Raw genomic sequence first — 19,946 nt, forward strand, 5'->3', positions numbered from 1 at the left:
CCCTGCCCCTTAGGAAAACCTGCAGTAACAGTCTGCACTCTCCATTGCGGTCCAGTTTGTAGAGTTTTACTTGGGTGGGTGGGTGGGAGGTGCCGGAGGGCTCGGTGGTTCTGAGAGAGCACGTAGTCCTGGGAGCTGATGGAGGAATGGGCATAAAGCCAGATGGGGTCGCTTAGGCCGAATGTGTGGCATCCGGGAGAGAGGGAGATGTCTCCGTCTCTGAATGGGTGCTCTGAATTCCACGGTGGTGGTTTCTGAGGACTTAGGTTGCCGTCTGGTTTGCTCACTCGGCTGCGAAAATGAGGATGCAGAACTGGAAGTTAGGTTCTTGTCCTGGGGCCAGTTTCTTGGGGGCTCAGCAGAGCTGTGTGCTGAAGAAGAGCCTGTGCCAGTCTGGAACGGAGTTCTAGAAACTCTAATTAGCTGATGTTTCTAAATCTCCTGGAAGCTGTCACGTGCTAAGTGGTGTTTCATTCCAGGGATACTCAAGAAAATTCAGTCCTGGTCTGGCTATCAGTTTAGCTCTGAAAGGGACCCTGGGCCACGACATGACCAGAGCTGTTAGGGTGACTTTTCAATAAATAGACATGTAAGATCAGCTTAATAAGGATATAATTTTTAGTTCAGATGTTCTCTGCTGTTGAAATAGAAAGGAATGCGTTGAGTTTCTTTCCTTCAAATCCCTGGTGTGCAGGCATCTCCACCCAGAGTCGATTGTTGCCTATGGTGTGAGGGGAGGGATGTAATTGTACTTGTTCCCGTAGGCACAGCTAGTCGGCTAGCACCAGAGTGAGAGTAAAGCGTGTCCTTTCCCCACCAGTGTATAATGCCAGCTGTGACATCTGTTTGTGTGAGTCTGTTCTACACTTGCGTGCATCTGCTTCTAGGTTTTTAATTTTGTGCCCTGGCCCTATTTGGCTGTCCTTCAGCCTCACTGTCTTTATTATTATTACTTTATATAATTCAATAATTCTTCAGACTTGCCCTGGCTATTCTTAGACCTTGCACTGCCATAAGAATTTTAACATGGGCTTGTCAAGTTATGTGAAAACCCTTCTTGGGATTTTGATTGGAATAGTCTTAAATTTTTGGATTAATTTGGAGAGAAAGGACGTCTTCACCACACTATATCTTTTAGACTATGAACATGCAATATCTCTCTATTTAGTTAGAGCTTTTATAGATATCTTAGATGGATGTGCTGTTCTATGCTATGTGTATCGGGCAAGAGCCCAGGAGAAATAGGTCCCCCACCCCAACCAAGTGATGAAAGTAATTTGTGTTCACAAAAGAAATTAAGATGATGTGGAAATTACAAGAGATCTCTAAGTCCATTTTTCAGAACTAGTGTCTGTTTACCATTTGATACATTGTTTTCCTTAACTTTTTCCTAAGTACTACATTTTAAGCAAAGATGGGCTTATTCAATAATACTGTTCTGTAACCTGCTTATGTTCCTTTTACCACACATCCTAGACATCTCTTCAACACAGAGAAATAGCCCTCATCTTTCTTATTAGCTGAGTAGTACTCTGGAGTAGGTGTATTGGTCAGGGTTCCAGTAGGTACACTCAGCTGGGAGGAGTGTACACTATTTACAAAGGTGTGGGCAGGAGAAGGTTAAGGCTCCAGGATGCTCGCAAGAGGAGGCAGCTGTTTTCACCCCAGATAGGAAAAGGTGGGGGGGGGGAGCAGTACTGGGGACCAACGAGAGCAGGAGGACAGCTTGACAGGGGCTGTGGCTGGCTATAAAAGGACCCAGGGACATCCAGAACTACAGTGAAGTAGAGAGGGAGCTGGGGAATAAATACTCCGACTTTATTCTCCTCCTGCTTTATCTTCTAGTAGGGTCAAACCCAACTGGAAGCAAGGGAGTCTGGGAAATATAATCCACAGAGGTCAGCTTCTAGGGAATGAGGGGCGCTAACCTGGGCGGAGTGAATGGGGAGGGAGAGCAAAAGATGAATAATCAGCACAGTAGGAGCGCACGATTGTACGTCTGATTGGTCTCCGACACTGGGAGAGAATCGGGCTGAGGGAGCCCGCCCTCTTGTCTTGTTTCCTCTTCAGTGAGACTGGTCGTTGAGTGTCGGCCTGTGGTTAAGGCTGCAGGCCTTGCTTTCTAGGCATCTGTCTTGCCACTCATTCTTCTTCCTGATTAGAGGCAGGGCATGCTCAAGTGCAAGGAGCCTCATCCTTGATGTGAGTGAACCCAGGCATTCGTCCTGGTTTTGCTGGTTCACAGCCATGTGACCGTGAGCCAGCCACTTCTTCTCTTAGGGCCTCAGTCTCTACATCTGTAACAGGGGAATGCAGATCCCTGTCCTGTCCACTGTGAGGCCAGTAATCATGATAACTAATAGATAAAGCAGTTATCATAGGGCTTTGCATAGACTAACTCATTTAAATCTCATTGCTTTGTGCAATTATTATCACCATTGTACATATGAGGACTATAAGGCAGAGAGAGGTGAACAAACAAAACAAAACAAAAAACCCTCAAAGACAACTTGTGCAAGTTTACAGATCTAGTAAGTGGCAGAGCTAGAATGTGCATTGAAACAGTCTGGCTCCAGAGTCATGCTCCTAACTACTATGTTTAGCTAATGATTTACTTGTAAAGCATCCAACAGCTAGTAGGTGCTTAATAAGGGTAGTGGTTGACAACACTGTCAGGTGTTTCGCACATAAGGAACTGCTGGCTTGGTCCTTGTAGCCAGCCGCTCTAGCCTCTGGGTCTGGGACCTAACCATGGGCCCGTCTCCGGGAGCACACCTCTGCAGGTGTCCGCCAGAGACCCCCATATCCCTTACTCCTCTCCTAGGTCCGTTTAATACTTCCTGGTGAATTTGGAGTCTCTAGTTGTCTTTCTCCCTGTCTGGCAGCTGCGGTGGGCAAGGCAGAGCTACCGAAGGACATTTTCTTTTGTTTCAGCTTTGATGCCGGGGATTTTGCATATCATTATGTTCATGGCTAAGGACCTGCCGTTATCTTCCCTGGATTCTTGCACAGTTGATGAATTTCCTAAAGGACCTGGCTCTCTGTCTAAGCCCTCCCTGCTGCACCAGGAGGCAGCAGAGGGCGGCTTGGGCAGCTTTTGGGATAGGCTCCCAGGCGGCCCTCTGCTTCCTCCTGGCTCAGCGGGGAGGACTTACTCTTTTTCACTGTAGTTTTTTAATACTCGTCTTGATCCATGGGTCTTTACAAATCCAGAATCAACCAGGAACCTGCTTAAGTTTTTGCATATCTATGTGCGTGTGTGTATTTGTGGCAGGGAGAGAATGCTAAGAACATGAAAAACAGCTTTTCACAAAAGTGTTTAATATTTTAGTACTTTAGTTCCCAAATCCAAAGCTGATTGTTGGCTGAAAAAGCCTGAATTTCCTGGTTTACCATCTTTCATTAAGGACCACCCATAATAATATCATATCCCCGGCTAACTCTGTTTAGGGGGTAAACACTCAACTGCTGAATTCATTATTGCTGAGCCTGGATGGTAACAGATGCCTTTGGAATATAAGCCCCCACATCTAATAAGGCACAGGCTCCTGATGCTCTTGGAATATGGTGGGGAGAGACGGCTGAAATTTATTTTGTGAATAAAGCAATAAGCCACTAAGCAAAGCTAATATGTTTCAGCCCAGACAGAAAGACACGATCATTCAGTATTTATGTAGCAACCCATTCCTCAGTGGGACTGCAAGTTCTACCATTAAAATTGTCAGAATTCTTTAGAGACCCACTGCATTAAGTCATTTAAAAATATCACAGACTTAAAACAATCTGAATTATTGGATTTTCTCGCTGCTTCTCGGTAAGCATGTTTGCTGTGGCAATTTCCTGCTCGGTCAAAGGTGTAGCCTGTGTCAGTCAGGAAAGCAGAAAATTTCCATGCAGAATTTTTATTCAGGAGCCCAATAGTCCGTGACAGTTAAAAAAAGTCAGACATAAATTTAATTTATATTTTTTCTCAAACTTTTTCTTTTGACATGACTTGATATTCCCAGAACTAGTGCAAGAAAAGTACAAAGACTTTCTCTGTAGAATGCATCTAGAGTCTTCAAATGTTAGCATTTGTTACATCATTCTCTCTATGTAAATAGATATAGGAAAAGGCATATTATTTTTTTGCCTGAACTGTTTGAGAGTTAGTTGTAGACATGACTCCTATCCTTCTACCCCTAAGTACTTCAGTGGGTTATCTAAACAGGATATGTTGTTGTATAGTCAAAATACAATAATCAAAACCAGGAAATTAACATTAATACAATACTATTATCTAATCTATTGGTTTTATTTTAATTAGGTTGTTGACTTTAATGAATACACCTTAGAGTACAAGAAATCCCGGATCATACGTTTTAATCACTTGTCAAGCCTGTTTTGCTTCTGTTAATCTGAAATAGCTCCTCAGTCTTTCTCTGTTTCGTGTGAAATTGACATTTTTAAAAAGAACATGCTGTTTATTTTCTAGTTTCCCCTCTGTTTGGGTTTGTCTGGTGTTTCTTCACAATTAGATTTGGATTACGCACTTTGAGCGGGAATACTACAGAAGTGTTATTGTGTCTCTCTCCGTACATCGATCGTATCAGGAGGCACATGATGTCGATTTGTTCCATGACTTCAAAGTCAGACGAAATTTAAAATAATCTTTCATCAGAACCTTGGTTTGTTAAGCATTGCTTTGAAGGGTTTCACACTCACTCCACATTTCCTATTACAGGTCTTTAAAAAACAGACTCAAAGACAAGGAAGCTGAAAGCTTTACAGATGCTCAAGAGAAAATGTAGCCATTAAAAAAATTGCCACGTGAGAGTTATGAAATTTCCCTAAATTCATTTTGCAGAATGAGAGCTGTAATTTAACTGTGAAGTTATCAAGAGCTGAGATAAACCACACATCACGTGCAATTTAATCTGGCAAGGAAACAGGCCACTCGGAATTGCTAACTAGGCCTAATTCATTACATCTTGTAGAACGCTGTACTTTTGGGCTTATGAGTCTTTCAACTTGTGCTTTAATATATTTACCCACACCTCATGGAAAATGTATGGGGATGGTAACAGAAATACTGCATCCTTGTTTAAATCACATTACAGTTTTGAAACAGCACCAGTGATTGCTCAGAAAGATCACACCTTCTGAAGTATTTATGAAACAATTATTTACGTTACATTAAAAACTTTAATTGCCATGAAACACGTGCTCCAAGACACAATATTGAAAAATCATCAAAAATATCCATCAGGATTCTCTCTCCTTTATAACTCTTCTAAACTTTATCTTCTTTATAACCTTCTGTATTGATCTATTGTCCCAACCAAGAGTGATGTCAGAAGTCCAAGCTAGGCCATAAAAAGGGAATATAATTTCCATTTTCTATCTATAAAAACAAGTCTTTTTAACCAGAGGAAAAGAAGGAAAAATGTCCCCTTTTTGGGGTGGGGAGGTGAGTGGAGTAGGGTTTGGCAGGGAAACAGACCGGAGGCGGAGAGTGTCCCGGGGGTGTATGGAGAGGGCAAATGGGTTAGTGAGAGAGGAGGCCGGGAGTGAGTTCTTCCTGGGTGTGTGTGAGGGGAGGTGGGTGGGGGGCGCTGGGAGGGGACTGGGGGCCTGTGGCTTGCACAGGGGAAAAAGGGAAAATATAGAAGAAACCTGGTTAACTCTGTTGTCCAGCGTCTGAGAAACTGCAAAAGATAGGAACCTCCCTCCAGCTGGGTTGAAGACCTTCTGCCAAAAGACAGTCATAATAAGGATCCCTATGCTGCAAGGACTGGGGTCTCCAGCTAGGTGACGGACCCCCGAGTAATAATGGTAAAATAGCAATAGCAGAAACCTCTGCAGTCACTAAGGATCCAGAGCCCCTGCAGCAGGGCTAGGGCCCCTTCACAACAGTGAAAGCCAACCCACTTTCGGAAAAAGTGCTCCAGAGGTTTTTCTGACAACCCCTCCATTAATTATCATAACAGTAAAAGGGCCTCCCATTTTAAAATTGTAAGGAGCCCTGATAATTGGGCTAAAGACTCCCCCCAAATAACAGGAATCCCAATTGCAAAGCACCAGAGTGCCCCCCCCCCCGCAAAGAACCCTGAGCTCTGGCTAAGGAGCCCCCCCAATAATAATAACTATACATATAATGGCGTTGAAGCTGCGTGCAGGCAGTGGTGACATTTCCCACGACCCAGTGGCGCCCCCGGGCGGTTCCCACCCGCTCGCCGATCTGCTCCTACAGCCCACCAGCGAGTCAACGCTGTCGGAGCTTCGAGCTGCTACCCTCCGATCTGTAGCTTAGCTGACGGAGGAGCGGCGGCAGCCCGAGGCACGTGTTGTGTGTGCTCCGATTGCAAAAGAAAAAAAATGCAATGCAAACTATTAACTTTTTTTTTTTTTTTTTTTTAGTATGCAATGCGGGGGGGGGGTAGACAGGTGCGGGGAGGAGGGTAGGCGCTCTGCGCGCTGGCCTCCCGCAGCCCACCCTCTCAAACTTCCCTTTGCATTGATCGGCACGTTACGTCAGTATTGATAAGTTTGCAAAAAGCCAAAGTCAAGTGCAATCGCGCGGCACACCGACCCCGGACTTGGGGGGGGGGAGATGCAGCGAGCGCTTCCAGGGCCCGGGAGCCGGCTGCAGGCAGGGCAGCCGCGGCGCCGGCGCCTCTCGGAGAGGCTGCCTCCCCCCACCCCTCCCCTCCCACCCCATCCCGGCAACCTCCCCCGGGCGGGCGCCGAGCTCCCCGCCCGGCGCGCTTCGCCCGCGCCCTCCGGGGGTCGGGGGGGGCGCACGGCTCCCGGCCCGGCAACAGCGGTGGCGGCAGAGCAGAGGCGCCGAGGGGCAGTGGGTGGCAAGAGGCCCGGGGGCGTCGGAGGGACCCCGGGCGGTGGCGCGCAGAGCCCGAGCGGCCGGCGGCGGCCCCGGGGCTGGGGGGAGTCCAGCCCGGATATTGAGTGCAGCCATTGAGAAAAGCCAAACTCTTGTGTGTGTGCGTCTCGAATAGCCCCCAAGATGGCCGCCAATGTGGGATCGATGTTTCAATATTGGAAGCGATTTGATCTACGGCGACTCCAGGTTAGTGCGGGCAGCTCCGGCCGCGCGGCCGTGGGGAGCCCTCGGGCGCGCCCTGGGCGCATTGGGGAGGTCTCTGGGAGGGCGGGCGGGCGCCCCGGGGCGGCGGGCGGCGTTTGCGGGGGCTCGCCTGGGCTCGGCTGCCCGCTGCCCATCGATAGGTATTAGGAATTGATCTCGCCGCTGCTCTTTGTTCGGTTCAATCATCGATTAGCCGCCGCGACCAAGGAGAAGCGCTAGTGAGCCCTCGGCCGGGGGACTGAGCCGGCTGGCGAACGGCCGAGCAAGGCGCGGGGAAGGCAAAGATTGGGGTCTCGGGCAGGGGGCTGCCGGCGGGACCCCCGGCAGCCCCCCTCACACCACACTTTGCGAGCCTCCCAACTTCGCTGCCCAGGGGAGGCCGCGGAGCGCGCCGCGTGCCTGTCTGCGCCCAGCTGGGGCTGAGGTGAGGGTGGGAGGGAGCTGGCGGGCAGGGAGGAGTCGGAGAGAGGAGGAGGCAGCCGGGGTTGGCGTAGAGGCGGCTCCGCGCCCCGCCGTCCGTCGGCACCTCCGCCGCCGCCCTCCTGTCTGCGCAGCCCGGACGCCCTGTCACCCGCGGGCCGCTGCTGCCTCCCCAGCTATCATCGCCGGACTGGCAGCCTGCGCCGGCAGACCTCTCCTCGGGCCGAGTTCTCGGGGTTCGTTTTTGCTTCTTGCCTTTACCCTCCTTTGCCAAGTCTAGATGGGGACGGGCGACGGAGATGGGCCCGGGCCGCGCACAAGTTTGCGCTTCTGCCTCGGGGGCTGTGGAGAGCCCGGAGCGCGCTGCAGAGCAGGTGACTCCGCTCTCGCGCCCTTGGGAACTTTTATATAGGAGATTCCCTCGCTGTCTTCTCCCTCCTGTTTTTCCTCCCCGCCGCTCCCTGCTTTTCTTCTCTTTCCAACCTCTGTTTTTCTTCTCCCTTTCTCCTTTTCCCCTCACCTTCTTTAGCGTGCTCCTGCCCAAACCCCAGCAGTTATCCCCCCTCCACCTGTCTCCGGGAGTCTCCCCCAGATTTGGGGGTGTTCTCAGCTGACCTCCTAGTAGGCAGGATTGGGGTGGGATCTCAGAGACCCCTGCTGGAAGCACAGCTCCAGCCTCTGCTCTTTCCCGGGTACCCCAGGACTCGCAGGATAAGCCCCCCAAACCCTGGAGTCTCGCAAAGCCTGAGCAGACACAGTGGGAACAAGGGGCAGGGAAATGGTACTGATAACCGGGGATTACAGCATCCTGTCTTGGCCTTGACATTTTCGGAAAAAGCCAGAGCATCACTCTGGAGATAAAAAGGGACCCACTTAAAAAAAAAATCCGCCAGCAAATCTCGTTAAGTTTCTTCTGATAAGTGGTTTCAGTACTCCCCTCCTCCTGGCCTCTTCCCAGCCCCCCTCACTCCCCGCTGGCCCCCCTTCCCTAAAGCCATTGAGCTGGAGAGAAAATCGGGGCACTCAGGCATGCAGTTAATAACAGCGGACGCCTTGCAATTCCAGGTCCTCACTCAAGTTGGGGCTCAGTTGGATGGCCAACTGAGGCAGGCAGGGCTGTGAGCTGTGCTTGCTGCCTTAAAGGATGTAAAGTGGCTTCTCTGGGAGAGTGGGGTGTGGGGGGGAGAGAGAAAGAGAGAAGGGGAGAGAGAGAGTTGGGCAGCCACATTGAGCTTGGCACGAAGGCCAATGGTAATCGTATTCCCTGCTAATGTTTGTAAATGAGACCCGGGCATGGCTGGGGGACAGCGTCTTTATTTATGATTGATGTTCTGTAACATAAGGAATGACAAGAACGTGGCAGACAAGAGGAGAGGAACCAGAAGGGCTGGCGAAAGCCCTTTGCGGGGTCCTATTGTTATTCTGGGCTGGAGAAAATTTCTGCAGCGAGATTTACAGCGCTGGTATTTGCTCCCGGTTGGCTGGAATGTCAGTTAACACAATTGTCATTAGATAACTTGTTTTCAATCTGGGGAGCTCAGGCTGCAACGGGGAGGGCGGGGTGAGATGGGTGGGCCGGGTGGGCTAGGGCCGGGTGCTGAGGGGTGGAAGCAGCCCCTGGGGGCTGATTTCTGAGCTGCGGTGGGGGGAGGGTTTAAATCTCATTCTGTTCCTTCTCTGGTTCAGGGGTCTTTTGTGGGGCTTTTGAGGTCACCCAAATCTTGATTCTAGTTGGACTGCCATTGATTTGGGACCCTTTGTTAGGGTTTTAGAAGATGCTGAGGGGGAGAAGCAGATTTGAACTGGAAAGGATGAAGGTGGCAGGATCTTGTTCAGGTGATGGGGAGCTGGGGCTAAGACCTGTCTTCTCCCAGGGTGTATACATGGGGGGGGGGACATTCATTAAGATAATAGCTGGTGTGTCTAGCACAAAAGGAGAAGGCTCTGGGGAAAGGGGGTAAGCTCATTTACATGGATATTAAGTGGGGAGGGGCTCCTATGGGAGTTTGAATGGCTGTACACTTCTAGAGAGCAGAGAAATAATTGTGGCAGCCATGGCTGTACGCAGACATGTAGGCCTTCACATCTGCCATGGTCCCCACCCACCCTCATCGTGAAATGTTCAGTTGTTCCCCCACCCAACAGACCTGCACCTTCCCCCCATATTCTCACTGATGGCATTTTTGTTGGAAACAGATTATGAGCCTAAGCACTTTCTCCCAGGATCATCTCTTGTGCATAATGCTAATGACTCCTACGCCACACTTTTATTTTCATTTTTTTCCTCTCCCCATTTTCCTCTTGTAGGGGAGATAACCAGAAAAGACTACTTCTACTGGCTCATTCTGAGATCCAGGTAGGAGAGACAGGCCCCCACCCCAGGTCCTGCACGGGCCGAAAGCTTTGGGCCCACTCGTCACGCAGCCCAGCTGCCTGTGAGTGTGAGGAGGTGCTCGGCGTCAGTTCTTGGTTGTTCAGGTTGAGTGGCTTCACGCAGCCTGGTTGCTGAGTGTTAAAGTGGCGGAGGCAGCCAAGGCAGCCAGTGTCCCCAGGCCAGACCATGCTGCTGACGCCATCCGGATCTTGGCAAGAAAGGTGACCTTGTGCTAGCCCAGCGTACAGTCCTCTGGAAGTATATATTTTTCAAACATGGAAGCAGTCCAGTTATTATTCCTTCTAGCGTGATCTCTGAACACATTAGGGCTATTTTCCTAGGATGGAAGTGAGTCAACAGACTTAATGACTTGTGGGCTGATGGTGAAGCCCCCCTGACACATGGCACCCTCTTCCAGGACCCCTGCAACTGCTTCCCCTCTTCCTTTTCTTCCTTTTGCTCTGCTGCTAACAGTCCAGGAAATGAGAATAAATAAAATTCTATCCCAAAGATAATGCTGGACATATTTCATTTGGTTATAAGATTGCTTTATGGTGAACATTACTAAACGCAGTATTTTTTATGACTTTTCTGTGTATAATCATTGTAACTGGATTCATACCTTTATGACTTTCTTTTTCTGCTTTACTTTGCCACTTTTTTTTGATGCTCTGGGTCCAGTCTCTTTTTTCCCTTGAAGAGGGTTAATCAAGCTAACATGAGTTGCGGATGTCCAATCAAAATGAGGGCGCCTGGTCCCAATGCATGTCTGTTCCTTGGGAGGAAGGAGGTTGGCTGGAGGCATCACATTGTGCGAGTTTTGGAGGAAGAGGCGCAAATCATGCTTGAGGTGTGAGTCTTTAAGGAGGGAGACTGACAGGGCTGGTGAGATAGGCTCGACTTCGGTAAGGAGTTTGGAGAAATTTCTGGGCAGGCTCAGTTTCTTGGCGCACAGGAGATGGGGCTTGATGGAATGTTTTTTCCCTGCTCAAAGTTTAGAAAAGAGCGTGGATGTGATTAAAATATTATAACCTTATGATATTCTGAAGTGCATAAATTTTACATATCAGCCACAGAGAGTTTAGACATCCATTAGAGCCTCTGACAGCTTGACTTATCTAAATGTGCTATCATTTAACAATGTGTCAAAATTCTTCTTTCTGTAGATGACAGCAGTAAATAAGCCATCAGCCCTGTTGGCGGAATCCTAACTTTGGAAACTTCGCCGTAAGAGAATCACTGCCAGGGCAGGGATGCGAGTGGCCCGCGCTTGGGCTCGGCCTGCTCCAGGCCCACAGGACTGGTTGGCATTAGGTGGGGGCTGTGGGAGGGGGAGGACAGGGAGAGGTGGGGGATGTAGGGGACGTGGGGTGAGGGGAGATTTCTAGCAGCAGCTCTATGGATAAAACACCAAAGAATCGGCCAGCTTCCTGGACCCTTACAAGTCTAATCAGTGGGTGACCCCATTCCACCTGTTTCTCCACGTCATCAGAACCCATGTCTGGGGTCCTTTTCTATAGAAGGAGCTAGAAACAGGTGTTGAGGATTTATTTTAAAAATCCCTTAGTCTTTCCTGGGTGGCCCAAAATTCTGGTTGCTCAATTCAGCAGAAGTTGCTTCCCTAAGGTGGGCTTTGTCTTTGAGTGCTAGAAGAACAACAAGCAACATCTCATCCTGATCGCCTTTGCTATTGGAGGTCTCGAAGTTTCTTTTATTAATACCCGAATGCACTGTAGAAAATTAAGAAACCACAGGTAGCGTCTCGGTAGGTTGTTTCAGATGAGCACTGTGCTTTTTTGATTAGAGGGGACAGCTTTTCTGATGGCGGTGGTGATTTTTCTCCTCTCTCTTTCCCTTCCTTTCTCCTCCACCTCATCCTCTTTCCTCTTCCTCTTCCTTTTCTTCCTCCTCCTCCTCTTTCTTCTCTCCTCTTTCTTCTCTCCTGTCGTAAAGAGGATTCTGTCTTCGAATTTGACATTCTGTTGTGGTAACCTGCCTTCCAGCACATGGGATTGCAAACGTGAACATCTTGGCCGGTGCTAAATTTGGTCCTGGATCATCATGGCCATCCAGAAAACCTGGTTTTCTCTGCTGCTTTCTGAAAGTGCTGAGTTTCTGGCAGCTTTTCGGTTATCTAATTTGGAGGCCGGGCCTGGCAGAGGCCGAGCATGGGAAAGGGACTGAAGTGGTGACCTGCCTTTGTCCCCAGTGTTGGAACTCAGGGTCCATCTTCTGTTTGATTTTCTCTCCAGGGGGTGCTCTTCACTTATGACAGGTGTCAGGGAAGGTGGTGGTAATGGGCGGAGGGCAGGGGCTCTACAACCTCTTGTCTGTGTGCCTGTAGCACTCCTGAATGACTCATCCCACATTCCAAGTCTGTTTCTGAGTCCACCACACAGGCTGGCGGTGCCACGTGGCCTGCCAGATTGGGTTGTTGTGAAGGTGCTGACGTACTCTGTATGCCAATGTCTTCTAACAACCTTGGACCCTGTGGTGGTGGGCTGCTACTGACCTTTTGAACAAATTTTTGAGACACAAAATCGTGTCTAGGAGGGAGTTATTTGGTTTCTGAGCCTTGATGAACCCTTTACAAAAATGGTTTGTAGTGCTTTATAGGATATGGACAATATATTTCTATCATACTTAGGTTAATATCTAAAGTCCTTTCCCCGGATTTCAAGGCTCTGCATGATCTGTCCCCCAGGTACCTCTCTGGCTCTATCTCCAGCCACTCTCCTCTGAGTCACTCTGCTCCAGTCACAATGGCCTTCTTTTTGTCCTGCAAACATATCAAGCACATTCCTCCCTTAGGACCTTTGCACTTGAAGTTCTGTGTCTTTCTTTCTGGGGATCTTTTCCTCCAGGTCTTCCCATGCTGATTCCTTCATTTCATTCAGTTTCGGCCCAAATATCAAGACCACTCAGCATCACTAAGGACAGTGTTTCACCTGAGCATTTTGACCTCATAGCCTTCTCTGGGGGTGGCATTCTAGGAAACCATTAGGCCTACCATCAGGGGTGGCAAACTTTTTCTGTAAAGAGTCATAATAATATACTTCAGGCTTTGTAGGCTCTATGGTCACTTTTGCCAGTACTACATTCTGCCACTGTAGCATGAAAATAGCCATAGACAATAAGAATGAATGGGTGTGGCTGTATTACAATAAAACTTTATTTAAAAAACAGACAGAGGGTCAGATTTGACTTGAGGGCCATCTTTTGCTGACTGTGGCCTATTGGTCAATGTGGTAGCTGTCATATAGGCTGGGGCATGGCTGAAGTTTTTCACTTTTCAGTTAAGAGTATGAAGGTGGATCAAACTTAGTTCCAGAAACTTGTTGTTTACTCTTTCCCTCAAGAGGGATAGGATATATCAGGAACCTGGACAGTGAGGGGCCCCTTCCTGGCTTCCAATCCTATTAGCTGTGTGACTTTGGATAGGTCACTTAACCTCTCTGAGCCTTGCTTTCCTGGTCTATAAATGGGACTAATAATAGTCTTCATCTTTTACGTTATTCTTAAAGATTAAAGCACCTTGAACCTCACACATGTGTTTAGTACAGTGCCAGGCACACAATTACTGTTCTGTAAGTTCTTTTCTTCTTATTACTGTGGTTGGTATTTTTGGAGAGGAGAGAGGGGTGAGAAAACCAAATGAACAGCAGCTCCTGGAGCTCGTTGGCCTTCCAGTCTGTTTCAGAGCTTTCTGGGCAAGCTTTCCCTTTTACTCCATTGGGTCTTACTATATTAGTATATTACTAATATTGTATGTGATGTCTTATATTTTGGGAGCTTTGACCACAGAGGTTGCAGACTGGGAGCTATGTCTGGTCTGTGGATGTGTCTGTCTAGGTTAGTAAAACATTTTAAAATGCTATATATAAGTTGTCAGCATTTAAAACACAAGAAATGTTATGTATGACATCCCAATGGCCAGTGTCCTTAACAAATCAAGAGCTCTGACCACACTGCGTGGGGAGTGGAGACCCTGGAAGGATGTGCCAGGCAGAGGGAACAGCCAGTGCAAAGGCCCTGGATTGAAGGTCTGCAGTGGGGTAGGCCATCTGTAGGGGGTCATGAGGCAGGTCATGGGGAAGGTAGCTGGGGGAAGGTAGCTGTGGAGGCCACTGGCTGCCTTTCCCCAAGTGCCCAGTTCCAGAAGAGGCTGGATTTTCAGGGGAAAAAAAGGTCCTTGACCAACTCCATGAAGATACATGTCTAGTGGGCACATGTCTAGCCCGCCGTCTCTGCAGCGACTAAGTCACTCCCGAAGTGGGCTTGTGGGTGTGCCCCTCTTCCTTCCCAGCCTCTTCGCTGCGCCCTCCACCTCCAGCCTCTGCCATCCTTTAGTTCAGCCAAATGAAACAGCAATTGCAGGATACGCATTTGTCATTAAACAGAAAGAAAAAAATCAATCCTTCGGCCTCTTTGGCTTGAGCTGGTCGTCTGCCCGCGACGCCGGGAGCCGAGCAGTGCTTAAGACTCTCCGAGCCGCCGTTGCTCCAAGTGGACAGGGTAAATGGCTCCCCGGGAACCATTACGGTCGATTGACTTGTCCAGACAGCTGTTTGGAGCGTGGGTGCTGCAGACAGGGAGACCACAGGGGTCACCAGGGTGGCCATTCGGGGGCAGCTTCTCCTGAGTAGGGTGGTCACTCAGAGGCCACTCTGCTGGGGGCACCTATTTGGGGTGCCTCTCCTCATTTATGTGTGTTGGTGAATCCATGTATCTGAGGGGGTGTGCGTGGGCTGCAGAATCAAGGCCCGCACTCTTCCACTCCTGAAGACATTTAGTGTGGTCTGGGTTCAAGTCCCAGCTCTGTCACATAACAGCTGTGTGACTTTGGGTAAGTTGCTGAACCTTTCTGAGCCTCAGTTTTCTCATATGTACAAGGGGATAATAGTACAATCACCTCTTTAAGGTTTGTTGTGAGAATTAAATGAGTTAATGCACGTGAAATACTGAGGTCTGTATCAGCATGTAGAAACACTAAATAATCTTAATATTAATAATTGCTGTTGTCCTTCATTCTGGAAATGTCTATTCACCACTCACAGTATAATTAATATTTACAGCTAGTAATTTTTTATTTTTTTAAAGATAATATTTATAACTAGCAGTTGTATAAATAATAATGATAATAATAAATAGCATAAATATTGTAACTAATAGTCGTATACTGGAGATATGGTGAATGAAGGAGGCAAAGTGCCACTTCTCACTGAGCCCACAGACGGTGGGGAAGTGGATGCACAGGATGGACAGCTGCGTAGTCACATGTTGGGATTAGATTCTGAGATACTTCCTGGAAAAAGTGACCCTTCAGCCAACATCTCAAGGGTAAAGTCAGGGAAAAGCATCCCAGCAGAGGGAATAGCATGTGATAAGACCCTGAGGTGGGTGGAAGAATAATGCATGTAAGGAGTTGGGGGAAGGCAGATTCTGAGTGGGCTGTTGGACCCACCTCCATCTTTACTCTTGCCATCTGTCAATTTGGAGTAAGAATGGAGCATAAAGTAATGTTATGTAGCTGGCACATGTATAGCTTGGAGTGAATGCTCTCTCAGTGGGCACTTTTAAAAAAATATTTATTTTTTGAGAGAGGAAAAGGGAAAAAGAGAGGGAGAGAACCACACACATCAGTGTGTGGTTGCCTCTCACATGCCCCTTACTGGGGGCCTGGCCTGCAATCCAGGCATGTGCCCTGACTGGGAATTGAACCAGTGACCCTTTGGTTCATAGGCTGGCACTCAATCTACTGAGCCACATCAGCCAGGGCTCAGTGGACACTTTGCAAACTGTCAACCACCATAAAAGCCTTAGGTATCAATTTTATTTTATAACAAGATACTGAGCCCAATTCTTGACCTGTTGCAAAGTGCTTTTTGTTTATTTTCTCTTTCTGTTGCATAATCATGCACAGGGCAGCTGGGGTTCAAATCCAAGTTCTGCTCCTTCCTGACTGCACATGTTCTTGAGCAAGTTATTTCTCCTTTCTGAGACTTGGTTTTCTTGTCTGTAAGGTGGGTATAGTAATGGCACTTCCTATTGGTGGTGCCATTAGAATGGTGGCCATGAGAATGTGCCTTGCAGATCTCTGACTATAGGGAGTGTGATTGGCCAGTGGCCCCAGAGTCTGTTCTCAGAGATCCAGTCCTGGCAAGGGATTGAGTGTAGGTCTAAAGAGAATTTATTCCTGGGATACACAGGACTACTCGGATGCTTCTGGACTCCTCGGCAATGTAGGACGCTCCTACCAACCATCCTTCCTCCCTCCCTCCCTCTCTTCCCCTTCCCTCCCTCACTCTGGTTCTCTTCTGTGGGCATAGGCATTGATGGGCTTTGTCCCCGTGCTTTTTAATCCTGGTTTTGTGTCTGCTTTTCAGAGCACAGGAAAGATGATTTGAGTCTCAGACACCTATCTAAGGCATCTAGTGCATAGGAAGCGCTCTGTTTAGGTACCTGCTGTGTTACCGGGAGCCTGGGGAGCTGTCACTCTCAGCATTGCCTCTTCCTGGCTGCCCGTTCTTACTTGGCCCATAGGCTGCGCATGATGAGGTCCCTCCTTCCCTTTGTCAGCCCCCCATTATCTCTTCCTCTCATCTCCTGCCACTCTCCCCCTTTATTTGAGCCACTCTGTCCTCCACACTGTTCCTTGAATACGCTAGTGCATTCAAATATTAGGGCCTTTGTACTCACTGTTCCCTCTACCTGGGAAACTCTTTCTCAGACATTCTGTAGTTTTCTCTGTCTCTCATCAGTGCTCTGTTTAAATGTCACCTCTTCAGAGAGGCCCTCCCTAATCTCCTTCCAGCATAGCCTGCCCCAGCTCCTCACCTGCTTCATCTGATGTGATAATGCATATTTATTTGTTCATTTGTTTACTCTCCTCCTCCCTCCTTCCCTAGGGAAGGCAAGGACATAATAAGTTTCCAATAAACGTTTGGGTGATGGAGTTGATGAGTTCCATAGGAAGGGGAAGTGGGGCAGCTGCCTTTACTTCACCTTGGGGGGGGTGGCCCTGGGGGACCCAGCTCCTCCCAGACCCCCAGCTGCTTCACTCCTCACTGGTTCTTGAAAATCGCTCACTCCACACCTGGGAATTGGGTCCCAGCCGCAAGCTCGTGGCGGATGAGGGTTTATCTTTAGCTCTGCTAGTCTCTCTTTAGAAACTGGTGACCCCAATTCCAGCCTGGGAGGTGGCTCCCCTCCTAATTAATAAATCCATTAATTAATTGCCGGCAGGCTGTGGGCCATTAGCAATGGTGGCCTCAGTTACAGCTCAAAGCAGGTCCCTGCAGCGTGTGAGTTGGCTGATGTGGAGGGCACAGACAGCCAGTTAAGGTTTCTGAACCCAGATGACATTCTTCTGATGCGGGCTTCGTGTGCCCACTTGATCAGCCCTGCAGGCCTTTAAAAGGACAGAAGGTCTCTGGACAGTGACCCCAGAGTTAAGGGGTTGTCCTCCTCAGCATATCCTGGGAACCCTAGTACATAGCAGGGCAGGACAGCAGGACGAAGTCTTCCCTTTCCTCGGTGGCTGAGACATCCTTTCTAGGTGTCCGTGTTTCTGTCCCAAATGGGTTTCCCTGGGCTGTTGAGACAGGTCATTCATTTGTTCACTTAATGAACATTATTCAGCACCTGCTATGTGTCAGGCATTGTGTGAGGTGGTAGGGGTGCAGCAGTGGACAAAACAGACTGAGCCTGCCCTTAGAAAGCTTCTATTTTATAATCATGTTGAGGTAGAAGGACTTTTCCTTAAGGGTGTGAGAAGTAAAGAGTGACAGCTCAGTGTATATGCTTAGCCTAGGGCTGGGCATGCTGTAAGCCTTCCCTAAATGGTGACTGTTATTATCAACAACAATATTATATCTTCATATCTTAATAAGAATCATCATTGAAGTGTGGGGCTGTCTCCTTTGCGTTCCTGCTATTCTGGGAGCAGCACCTGACCTGGTTCAGAGGGCGGAGTTGCAGCAGTCAGGCCTTACTTTGGACCTGGGTGTTGCTGCTTCCTCACAGGGAGGCCTTGGTCAACTCACTGGACTTATCTAAGCCTCAGTTTTCTCACCTGTAAAATGGGAATTAAATATATGCATCCTCTACCTCATAGGGAGACTGTGAGGGTTTGATGAGAGGAAGCCCCTGGCACAGCACCTGGAACATGGGGCCATTCCGAGGAAACAAGAGGGCTATTATTACTTTTATTATAATTGCCATCATCAACATTATTGTTTGTCAGTCACCTTCTGGGTTTCACCTGTCATCCCCGAGGTGCCCAAAGCTGAGTGGACCCTGGAGGTTTGATTTGTTTGCAGCGCTGGATGCTTAAGTATCGGATGAGAGAAGCTGGTGTGAACGTCCACCAGCGCAGGGGCCTCCACTGCACCCCGCAAGCACAGGAGTCTAAACACCAGCCTTCCTCGGCAAGTGCCAGGGTCCCCCAGCCTAGCGCACCCAGAGCAGCGGCCAAGTGGACAGCTCCTCCCAGAGAAGCATTGAGCAGGGGTTACATCTCCCCCGATGCCACTTGGCTGGCCTCAGCAAGGCCAGGCCTGGGTCTGCAGGCTTTGGAAGGTGAGAAGGAAGCTCTCTGCACAAGGAGGCCTGGCAGTCTTTCAACGAATAGCTGCTGAACCTTTAATGCATGGCAGACAGTGTTCTTAAGATAAGAGCCCTTATCACACATCGTGTTTAATTTTCACAACAGCCCTTGGCATGGGAAACCACTACCTTCCCATTTTACTGCTGAGCAGACCGAGGCACAGAAGATCAAGGCCAAGGCCACATTGTCAGCAAGCTGCAGAGCTTGGACTCAAACCTAGGACCAGTCCGTTGGCTACCCATGTCCCTGCCTCTCCTCAGGGGCTCCCCCATAGGTAGTCACTGTGCTTGTATTTTTCTCTTTAAGATGTTTAAATAATCTCTTAAAACACTTTGCCACTGTCAACTAATGGGAATGAATCCAGATCCACAAGCCTGAGAGGCCTGGGGTGGGGTGGTTAATTAATAACACAAGAAGGATTCCCGTCTCCTGGTCTGGAAAATGTGTGCCATCCGACCATCCATCCAGCCCAGCCCGCCCGCCTGAGTCCGGAGCCACGTGGTGCGCCCTGTCGTCGGGCCTTCGTTCCGCAAGATGGAATTCTCAGCCCGGGCTGATAATAAGCAGGTATTGATTGCAGCCTTGGTCATTATCAAGATTTATTTAGTCAATATGGCCTCTTCGGTCAATAAATCGTGTCGTTGATAAAGAAGGAAGGGGATAGACTTGTAGAGTTTATTAAAAAAGTTTTTTAGATTTTTTTAAGCAGCCGAGTCCAGCCCCCCTTTCCCTGTCTTCGTCAGCTCCGCTCCATTTCATATTTGGCTGCATAAGCTCTTTCCTTTCATGAAAGAGCTTTCCCTTATTGCTCTGGTTTCTGGAAGCAAAGACTCAGAGCCAGGGTTGGGTCTGGAATGGCTTCTGGGACTCAGTTGTATCCTTACTCTTTGTCCTCAGTCCCCGGCATGTCCAACCCAGTCTGGCCAGAGTCTTTGCTCTGAACCTGATATGTATTCAGCAAATCACAAATATTTACTGAACACGTGCCATGGGCCCAGCACAGCACCAGTGCTGGGGACAGAGGAAGCTGAGATGCAGGGTGTGTGAAGTGGGTGAGACATGGGTTCCCTTTCCTAAGAAGGCAGAGCAGAGGAGCCCCCTCACCCCATATCCTCCTCCCCCACACAGCCACTTTTCTAGACCTGTCTGACTCACACTCCATCTCCTTTTCTCTTTCTCCCGCCCGTACTCCAGCCAACCTCTCCCCCACTTCCAAGGAGCTTCTCCAGTCGGCTCCCTTGGGCCCTGGTGCTACTACACCCTCTTTGTTTTCCGCCTACCTGTGGCCACCATTTCTTCTCTTTCCAAGGCCATGCTCCTCTGCTGGCCTCTAAACGTGTTAGTCCCTCTGAAGTTCATGTCTGCTCTCTCCCCGTCACCCTGTGTGGCCTCATCTGTCTTCTCCCACTACCCCCCGTCCTCTACCTCAGGGCTCCAGTCCTGTCTGCTCAAGAGCCTTC

General features: G+C 48.9%; 1 protein-coding gene across 2 annotated transcripts in view; it reads left to right on the forward strand.

Moving 5' to 3' along the window:
* The first annotated feature begins 6,897 nt into the window (after nucleotides 1–6,897).
* The window catches only part of CUX2 (cut like homeobox 2), a 219,988-nt gene continuing 206,939 nt past the window's right edge, over nucleotides 6,898–19,946 (forward strand). The window contains exon 1 of one of the 2 annotated variants that reach the window (XM_028528014.2): nucleotides 6,898–7,066. In XM_028528014.2, the coding sequence (XP_028383815.1) occupies nucleotides 7,004–7,066 (63 nt within the window). In that variant the 5' untranslated portion in view covers nucleotides 6,898–7,003. Of the gene's footprint in view, nucleotides 7,067–7,582; nucleotides 7,741–19,946 lie in introns of those variants that run through there. The other variant, XM_036014935.1, reaches the window with a different exon arrangement.

This window comes from Phyllostomus discolor, chromosome 13 (assembly GCF_004126475.2).
Source record: "Phyllostomus discolor isolate MPI-MPIP mPhyDis1 chromosome 13, mPhyDis1.pri.v3, whole genome shotgun sequence".
NCBI classification, from domain to species: Eukaryota; Metazoa; Chordata; class Mammalia; order Chiroptera; family Phyllostomidae; genus Phyllostomus; species Phyllostomus discolor.